Raw genomic sequence first — 10,396 nt, forward strand, 5'->3', positions numbered from 1 at the left:
ATATATATATATATATATATATATTTTTTTTTTGCCACACTGATATGTAAACAACATTCTCTGGAATATTTAGAAATATATATTTTGTACTGTATGTAACTATTTACCAAAACAGTATCAAGTGTTTGCTATTCTAATAAGAGGATTTTATTGCTGTGATAAGGTCTCCACACACCGGACGCAATGTGACGACACATACGACAACCGCACCACGACAAAAAAAAAAAAAAAAAAGTTAAAACATGTATTCACACTGGCTGCGATGCGAAAAAAAATAGGATTGCCGTCCAAGTTTGCGATTTTGTCGAGCGACAGCTGGGGAACTGACCAATGAGGAACAGCCTCCCTTGTAAGCCTTGAAGGCTTCAGTAAACAAGGGTGAAGAAAAATGTTCTTGCAGTATCAAAATACCCGGAGTGGTACAATAAAGGATGTAAAAATTATAAAGACACGGCAATGAGGGAGAACATCTGGGAGTGCATTTCAACCAAACTGGATAGAGCTGGTGTGTATGATTTGTTTACCTTTACTGAAAGCATTCTGAAAAGCTATTATGGGTATATATTTTTATTAGCTGTATAAATAGAAATAGGACTTTTTTTCGCCAGCTGATGATACAATCAGAGGATAGTCTGTGTGCACCTGTCAAACAGTAACAACTCAAATATATTTGTGCATTTTTTATTAGTATTTAATCATAATGTTGATAATTACTTGCGTGAAAAGTATTGATGCAGCAAAAATAAAATTTTATCGCCGGACAAATCGCATCGCGTTCAGTGTGTGGAGACTTTTAGTACCACAGCTGGTCCCAGCTTAAAAACAAGTGCTTTTTTTTTTTGCTGTAATAGATCACAGAGCTTCTGTCATAATATGTTGACAATGTACTGGATTAAGTGCTTTGTTGTCTCTCAAATTTCTCATAGAAAGGTGATGCCTAGCCGGTACTGGGAGTTTTGTAGCACAGTGCACAGACACAAGGTGTGTAAGAGTTTATGGTACTGAATGAAAGTTTGACAGAATTAGTCATACTTTGGGCCTGCTGAGCAAAGTGGAAACCACACAGAGGTTGTCTGAAAATCAAATGGACGGACTGGAAAGAGGGTGGCGGGTATAATGAATGATGCAATATGTACTGGGCACTCAGTGTCAATGCCAAAGGACACCATGACCTAAGTGCCCGCAGTACACCACTAGGACGGGGTGGAGAAGTGAGCAGAGCTTGTCTTGTGGTCGGCTGATTTGACGATGGTGATGACGCTGGTGGTGGCCGCCACCTTGGCTGGCATAATTGGCCCCCGTGCCACGGACCTAGCGAAACTCTGCAGGGCCTCGTAATTTGAGCGGAGAGCTTCCAACTCGAGCTTCATGCTGGCGTTCTCCCGGGCCAGCTTGTCCACCTCCTGCTGCAGCTCCGTCTTCTGCTGCTCCAGTTCCTCCTTCTGCGTGACGCGTTTGATGCGGCAGCTGGCAGCATAGCCGCGGTTCTTCAGCGTTCGCCGGCGCTGTTTCAGCCACACCGCATCCTCCTTGGTGAGGCCGCGCAAGTGCTGGTTCAGCTCCCGAACCGTCATGGAGACCAGTTCATCATCGCTCAGCATGGGAGCATTCTCACCTGCCTCCTTCTTCACCTGCATGGCAGAAAGGAACAGGGTAATTTAAAAGGGTAAGTTATACACGTCCGTGCAATCAAACACCATGTAATCATGTATAATGCAGCTTTGGTTCATCTGTGAAGATGTTCCGATTTCACCCACTGCAATACCCTTTGTCAACCTTTCTTTGGATTGTATAAATATATATTGCACAAAATGTGGATTATTCAACATTTCCTCACCTTTAAAGCTTTGCTTCCTCTGGGATTAGTCGTCATACCCAGAATGCATTCAACTGGCCAGAATCCCACTGAAAAACAGCTAGAAGACATAGAGAAAACCCAGCGTAAGTATAGCAGATCTCCATTATTTTGCAACCATACAAAAATACAGAAGATGGCAGCAAAAGTACTGTTAGTGTACACACATGAAAGGTTCCAAATAAACTTTTATATTGTCCTTGGAGACTGCTCGATACCCCGATTCCAGGCGTATGAGGAACAATGCAATGCACTTCACGTGGCAAGACATTTTATTTGGGATGGTCGTAAAATGTATAAGAATTAGAAGAAGAAAACGTTTACCTAACTGTCATAGCTGTGACATATTAAAAAAACAAGAACCATGTCCAACATGTTATAGCTACAGTAATGTCAACCAGACTAATGGGTGTGTAAGCAGTCTGGTTAACTGATATTCTAGTCAGAATGAGGTGTGAAAAGTGTGTTCTTTATCCCAGATACACACAACTGAAATGGTAGAAAAGTGGACGAAGCTTAAGTGATTTGTTAGCTTGCAGAAAGCAGACGCACTCAAGCTGTAGTCAAATAAAAATCTGGTAAACCAACAAATAGGAGGTTATTCCTGTGGAGTTCTTAACATGTACTGTCCCTTCAGTAAAAGGCAGACAAACCGACTGTTTATATGTGTGTTCAAAGCCAAGTATCCCAGGCATATGTCCCAGCAGCCACTTACCACTGGGAATGCTTTCAGCTTAGAAACAGTTTCCATGGAAATGGTGAGAACCCCTAACAACTGCATATGGGCATTGGAGCGTGAATAACATGGCCAGTTAAACAGTAAACAACCTTCCTTCACAACACGTTTGCACACATGGTAAACATTATAAGTCTACAGCAGTTTAGAGTGATCCAAAAGGACAGATCACAAGATTCAAACACCAATAACAGAGACCACATTTAAAAAACAAAACAAAAAGATTTTTGCTGCTGATGAACGTATACAACTTCCAAAGTAAACATATACTTATCCTACATGAATTTTAAGTAATGCTCATTCGTCTGCTAAGAAATAAATAATAATAATAATAATAATAATTACACTGCCACATCTCATGAAAATATAATACAACAGTATATCCTTCTAATAAAGCACAGGAACATGTTGTCTTTTTTTCAGTTTTCCAAATAAGCTACATCTGCAAACATTGTAGCTTGTTGTGCATAATTTAATTCAAATATAAAATTAGAGGTACGTTTCTTTAGCTAAATCTTTCTTTAGCTAGATTTAGGATAGTTGAATGTATCCTGCATATAAAAACCTCTCCCCGGGGAAATGTATATATTTTTTAAAAAACATTAAGAAGGTTGCAGACTGCAGGCAATATATACAAATCAATATCTCAGCTTTCCACAAGATGATTGTCAAAACTTTCAGCTTAATTTGAATGGCCCTGTAACTGAAAAATGATTGTGGAAAGGATTCCCTTGTGGTTTGTTCAGAGTGCAAAGTTTCCCTCGCACTGTCATTGTTATTTAGATGCATTGAAATCATTATTCTTCAACTGGTTTAGGTTGTCAGTGCTTCCCAAGTGCAATCCTATTACACCAGGCATCCCCCGTTCTATTTTAGATTTCCTTATTTAACTCCTGAGGTAGTTATTATTTGCCTCGGGCTAAACAGACCCTCCTGTGCAAAAGTCATCGGGACAAGCTAGGGGTCTCTTTCCATACCACTCTTTGTCTGAATGTGCTGCAGTCTATGCATTTCTGTCTGTTTATTTACTGTACAGTTCATTATTCTTTATGTTGATATAATAAATGATGCACTGTTTTGAAAAGTGTGGACACAAGACCTTTTGCCCTGTTTTGGTTTTCTAAATGTTTAAAGACACAAATACAGCAAGATAACTATGGAGGATTTAGTTGTTCGTTTCTAATTTACATTTAAAAAGGTTGACTTAAAATCAACCACTGCTCTAGTAAATATAACAGGGTTCCTTATCTGGTAAACATTCTTGCTATGTTTCTATGAAACCGAAGAGCATCGGTTTTGTATTGTAACCTGAATTTTGATGTGAAGAGCACAATTGTTATTCTGAGACATTTGTATTTCTTTCCCATCACAGGCACCTGCTTCCGGATGTGAACAGTACTCTTTAATATCTTTCAATATGAACTTTTAAAAGAGACATGTTTATTTTATTCAATACATTTCTTACGATTTCCTATTCTGTTTTGTTTTACAAAGTCATTAGTGTTGCATGACCAATTTGTTTAATTTTAGACGTGGGCTTGATTTTCAAATCTGTGCGATATCGCATATAAGAGCAGGGAAACATGATGGATGTTTGTGTATGAGCAAGCACAGTGCAGGAGTTCAGTACAGGATGAAAAGGGTTGATCTGAGAACCACAGTGTAATGCCTAAATTCCAGGACCTTTTGAAGAACTGATTCGCAATGATGAGAGGAAAAAAGACTGCCAAAACAAACGCTCTCCAGATCATTTGTGTCTGGAATTTTGTCCCAGAGCCTGACTCTGATTAAAGCAGCTCAGAGGTTTCCTAGTTATGTATATGCAAAACTCCATAGAATTTTAGGATTGAGACATAATTAAATATATATATATATATATATATATATATATATATATGGAAGACTATTACTATCAACAGGGGGTTTCATTTTCCACTATGGCTGAGTCTGCAGTACATATTTAATGTATGAAATCAATCAAGAAAATAAGGGAGGCAAATTTGGATAGTAAGTACGACTTTATATATTTTGTTTAACTCCGTTGGGTTTGCTGACTGCGTCATAACCCAGTTTATATGCCACCCATCATATTTTTTTCATCAAGTTGAATTTGTTTGAATTTCAGAAAGTCAGAAAACAATGAGAGTGATGTTTAATCACCATTGTAGAGTTTGGAGCATCTTTCTTTGCAGTATGTTTTGTAATTAATTTTCTGTAAAGTCACAGAATCGGTGTTCAACCATTTTTTTTGTTGTTGTGAGGAGTGGAGATGAAAAACGTCCATTTGAAAAGGGCTCGGTCTGACAGTGATGTTAACCAGTCACATGACAGATGGATACTATTGCCCGGTGGTATAAGGATGCCAGGGCAATAGTTCAATCTATTTTTGCTCCTATGATGAGGGTTTAACCAATCACAGGCCAGAATTTCCAACCGCTGAGATCACATTTGTCACATTTGTCAGTTTCTCGTGAAGTATATAAGTGCACTTTGTAGTATACTACAAAGTGCTATGTAATAAAATATGTCAACGTAACATTATTCAGCAGGTTTCATTTGACTTTGAGTTAGTTAATTCTATAGGGTGCTGCAAAACCTTTGGCCACAGCTATTCAGAGACATCAACTTCTAAATCACTTAAATGTGCAGAAAAAAACTGATAAAATCAATGGTAATGTGGTGCTGGTGTAACCGTGTTGTCAGACCATGCATATCATGGAATTGTTAGTCATGTTTAAGAAGCACATATTCTGCTCCAAGCCTATAGCAATAATTTCCATTGCCCCCTAATATACCACAAGACCCTGCTCAGTACCCTGTTCCAATTAAATCAAGTTTAAATTAAACCATTTTGAGGTTAGCAATTTCTGTATTCTTTACTAATTCTTCAGAACAATTTCTGTTTTATCGTCAGTGAAAAACAGGTATATTTTCAAGCCAAACAAATTTAATTCGAATAATGCAGGTTTGTTACAACACAAAAAGTTGCCCACAATAACCTACAATTACAGTAATTAGAATAACTTCTTGTTCACAAGTGTCAATGTAAAATCAAATTATTCAGTAGCCCAACCAATCGGACTCAATCAAAAGCAGATCTCCATGGCCTAAATTCTATAGCCTCAAGAATGAGTAGGCTAACTTTGAAACACACGGCTTTTAAGTATCCCGGTGGTATAAATCAGATCCCCCTTTCTTTGCAAATTTTTTATGGTTTGCAATTTCTCAATAAAACATGCTTAAAATGACTAACATAAAAAATGTACACCCACTCTGCCCTTTAGGCACAATAACACTCATACAGAAGCTGTGAGTCTTACACGCAAAATAAAACTCCCTAGAAGAGCCCACATTAAGAGGAACTGGGTTTAAGACCAGAAACTTGCATATGTTGGTCTAAGAATTGCAGAAGTGCAACCTGCCCACACACTGGGCTTCAAACCACATGCCTATGAACTCTGACAATATTTCATAGCATTCCTGTGAGTCTGCAGCTTTAACCATCAAAAGGAAACTCCACTCACTGATCAAAGAACACTTTCACTCAAGAGTTGCCTGGTACTAGCAGTGATCAATTGCTGTGACTTGTAATTGAGAACAGATTCATTGCTAACACATTGCTAATTTATTTTATAGTTTTTGGGTTTCCCATATTATTAATTTACAAAATAATTAAAAAAAAATAAATAAATCTCTGAAAAAATGTTTGGTTAACCGATCATTTACCTCTTTATAAAATGTGCAGTGTTTCAGATTTGTCAATAGGGTGGGATCCAAATCTAAGAAGATTTCAGTGATTCATGTAAATTGCAGGTCCTTGGCGGACAACCCTATACTGCAAATCTTCTTTTATTTATTATTCTTTATTCACTTTCTTTTAAGAGTATTCTTTTAAGGCACTAAAATGTCTACTGGTACTGCAATACTCCAGCTCCCAAGAACAGAACTGATAAAAAATAATGTGTGTGTGTGTGTGTGTGTATATATATATAAAGAAAACGTAGCAGAGATGCGAGTCATGTTGTTTACTGTTACGTGAGTGAACCAGAAGCATGAAATCACACCCTTCCACATGACATTTCCTGAACAGTCCTGCTGATGTACTGGCCTGAGCAACAAGCCTTGATTCAGGTGAAAAAGTACAATTTCCTTTCTGCCATTTATTGTTTTCATAATTTATAGCTGGTACAGTACCTAGTATTCATACATAACATGGCAAAAAGCATGTCTGGATCTCAAATATATTGGTATGTAACATGAGAAACTAAATAATTGACAAGTGGGGAAGACAGGAAATGTAGATCTTGCTTGCCGTTTGTTGGGCAGATGATGTAAGACAGGGACCTTTTCTGTCTTGTGCCCACACAACACAAGGCTCCCACCAACCACCCATGCACTTTTAAAGTGGTTAGTGTAGGAGCACTTGAGTCAGGAGGTCACAGGCCGGCAGTGACTCAGGTAAGGGAACCTCTCCCGGGGGGGGGGGGGGGTAACTCCTTTCGGGAGGGTACTAAAATGACACGCCAGGAAAAGAAAAAAGAATTTCAGGTGCCTGAAGTGTGCTGTCCTGCTAGAAAGTGGACTGGCACACTGGATAACCTGCTTTAGCATTTCACAAGCATAGCGAAATACTTCAGACATTGCTACGTATGTATAAAAGATTAAAGTTCACTTCAAAGACTTCTCTCGTGATAATACCAAGCACCACCCACACACTCTGAGTAACGATATTCTTTTTAAGCACCAAACCCCTCCCTATCTTTTTTGGTCATTTGTTATCAGATGATTTTCTGTAGTAAATGTAAGTCACTGTGGTGAACTTTTTCATGGTATGAATGCCAGTAATGTGTTGGTCCATTCCATGACCCTTATTCCATTCTTACTGCCACACTAAAATCTTTTCTACCCTACACAGAAGAAAACAGAGGTAGTCCTTAAAAGTGGTACCATCCCAAGGATGCCTATAGACCCAATGTGATATTTCTTTAAGTTGCTTTGAGTTTGGAAGAAATGGTTACAGTTTGGTTTAGATGTCTAATGTCACAGAATTTACTAAATAAGGCTCCATTGTGTTAGAGCAGATATTTCCTGATTTACATGTATCAAACAGAATTAACTTCTGGAGCAATCTGAAATACGCTAACAACAGGCAAGGAACAAAAAAAAAAGTGCTTGTCAAAACATTCCATTAAAAAAATTTAAGAGCCTGGGACAAATCAGTTAACTGCCAAGTGGAAATGATTCACAATCGCCAGCGATGACTCACCTTTCCTAAGTACCAGGGTGTAGCTCTCTTTTTGTAAAAGAACAGCACAGTACTGAAGCACAAAGTTAGGCTTACTTATTGTACAGTGTTAATGCAAGGTATTCCCTTAAAACTCAAAGCCATGTCAAACATAGACAATACCTGGATTCAATTTCTTCACGCTACTTGTCTACGCCCAGATTCCCAAGCTGCTTCTCCTCTGCAGAGTTTTAAACACATTACCCTTATTGGCCCTCTTTTCATGTCGTCATTCCTATTTACTTTGCAGATACAACGCTATAGAACTTACATGTTGGTCCCTGTTGGGAGTCCAGTAATATGTGTAACTTGTGTCCGTGGTTACAGTTTTAGCACCAACATGGAAGTGAGAGCTGCTCTCTACATTCAGACACTTTTCAAAAGGGAATAAAATTGATTATACCCCATGGATGGTTTTGAACAAATGGGTAATAATGCCAAAAGGATCCTGCTTTTCATTAAATCTCAGCACACCATTAAACCAATTAAGCCCCAAAACTAAACAGATTGTTCCAATGAACAATAGGGAAATAGAAAACACACCGAATCTAACAAAATGGCTTTTAATGGTAATGTGTTGCACAATATATTATTATTATTTATTTCTTAGCAGATGCCCTTATCCAGGGCAACTTGCAACGGTTACAAGATATCATTTCACATTATACAAATATCACATTATTTTATACATACAATTACCCATTTATACAGTTGGGTTTTTACTGGAGCAATCTAGGTAAAGTACCTTGCTCAAGGGTACAGCAGCAGTGTCCCCCACCTGGGATTGAACCCACGACCCTCCGGTTAAGAGTCCAGAGCCCTAACCACTACTCCACACTGCTGCCCTATATACCTGATTGCACAAAGTACCCTAACCCCTGCTATTTATCTCCCTATTTTAGGTTCCTGCAGTAGGGTGTGGAAGTAGTTTATTGTTCAGCAAATATTGTTATAGGGTTAACAAGATTAAACCTGCACAGTTTGAGCAACAAGTCTGCCAATCAATGAGCTACATCAGAAACAAGACACAATGAAGGATACAGCTAGAGTAAAAAGCAAGACAGGTTTCCTACTGCTCAGATATTTGATTTTTGGAAGATGACCTACTTCTGTTTAAAACAAATCCCCACCAGATTTTTTTTTTTTCTGGGGACCTTCATTAATGTTAATACTGCATACCACAATAGCCAGGCGTGCGTTTTTATACTGCAAACACAACAAGAGCAATACGTATTGCGAAAGTCTAAGCAGACAATATATCCAGACTGCCCACATTCCAGTCTGGTTAAGTACAATACTCTCTCACTCTCTCTCTCTCTATATATATATCAAAGCATGACCGAATGTTCAGCAGTACTAGTATTTACACGTCCTTCGTTTTTCAGGACGAGTTCAAATACAGCACAGCACGGGTCTATCCTACACTTTCTGCAATTACAAAACTGTACCATGTCGTCACTGCAGCACAACACTGAATAAGCATTTCAGTGCGGTGAAATCATCAGCTTTGTAAAGCTGTACGGCTAGCCTGCGCGGACTCTTAATGTTCTCGCAACATGTTCCCATTGCAAGACACCCCGCCTTCTCAGCTCGGGAATCTACAGCGAATTCCAGAACAAACAGGTCCCCTTTGATCTGGGCTAAAAAAAAATAAAAAACTAAAAACGTCCAGTCCACGACTACAGCGATACACCAGTTTGTTTACTTTATCGCCGACCCTTTGGGTGGTCTTTTACTACGTCCCTGCCACGAGAAGTCCCAAAAGCAAAACACGTGTTTTTATGATTTCGTAATGTCTAATAATCGGAGCATTGTATTAAAAGCAAGCAAAAACAACAACATCAAAAAAAAAAAAAAAAACACTTACATTAGACAGACACGCTCTTTTTATTCAAATCAATGCCAAAATATAAATGAATTATTATTTTTAAATATGGCATTATAATAACATCTAACAACCGCACGGTGTTTGTTTATGATGACTCGGCGTTTTAATTAAATATTTAGTAATACGATAGTTTACAATCGCCGTTAAATCCCAGATCTACTATACAGAAACTAAATTATAACTCAATTCTCGCCTTCTGTCGCCCACACGTGTTTACTTTAACAATCGTACACTGCGAGTAATACATCTTAAATCAGCATATTCTAAATAAACATCATGTATTGATTTATTTTTCATTCATGCGATTCAATTTTTGGTTAAGGTTCTAGAAGGTTTAAATGCAGTTATGCTTCGGCTGAGGCAACCGTCTGTATGGCGTCGTCGCTGTTGCTAACTGATTCACCACACAAACAGAAGCACTTCAAAAACAAATTTCAAAAGATCTTTCTAAAAAGCTCGTACACCCACCTTGTGGACGCGGATCTTGTGTGTCGGGATCGCGCAGGTGTTGTGATCGTACCAAGGACGCGCCGGTGTGTGAATCAAACCGGAGCGGACTTCCAGAGATCGACCGAAAAGTATCAAAATTTGAAATGAACTACAAAACAACAACAATGTAGCAGCATTCCACAC

At 38.5% G+C, this 10,396-nt stretch overlaps 1 protein-coding gene across 1 annotated transcript; it reads right to left on the reverse strand.

The window, feature by feature from the left end:
- Nucleotides 1-39: 39 nt before the first annotated feature.
- mafk (v-maf avian musculoaponeurotic fibrosarcoma oncogene homolog K) lies at nt 40-10,394 on the reverse strand. Its single transcript, XM_034031647.3, has 3 exons — nt 10,232-10,394; nt 1,838-1,916; nt 40-1,631 (listed from the first exon to the last, which is right to left on the reverse strand). The coding sequence occupies exons 2-3, from the start codon at nt 1,871-1,873 to the stop codon at nt 1,194-1,196; spliced, it is 474 nt and encodes a 157-aa protein (XP_033887538.1). The 5' UTR covers nt 1,874-1,916; nt 10,232-10,394; the 3' UTR covers nt 40-1,193.
- Nucleotides 10,395-10,396: the final 2 nt, after the last annotated feature.

The sequence above is a fragment of the Acipenser ruthenus genome, chromosome 13 (assembly GCF_902713425.1).
Source record: "Acipenser ruthenus chromosome 13, fAciRut3.2 maternal haplotype, whole genome shotgun sequence".
NCBI classification, from domain to species: domain Eukaryota; kingdom Metazoa; phylum Chordata; class Actinopteri; order Acipenseriformes; family Acipenseridae; genus Acipenser; species Acipenser ruthenus.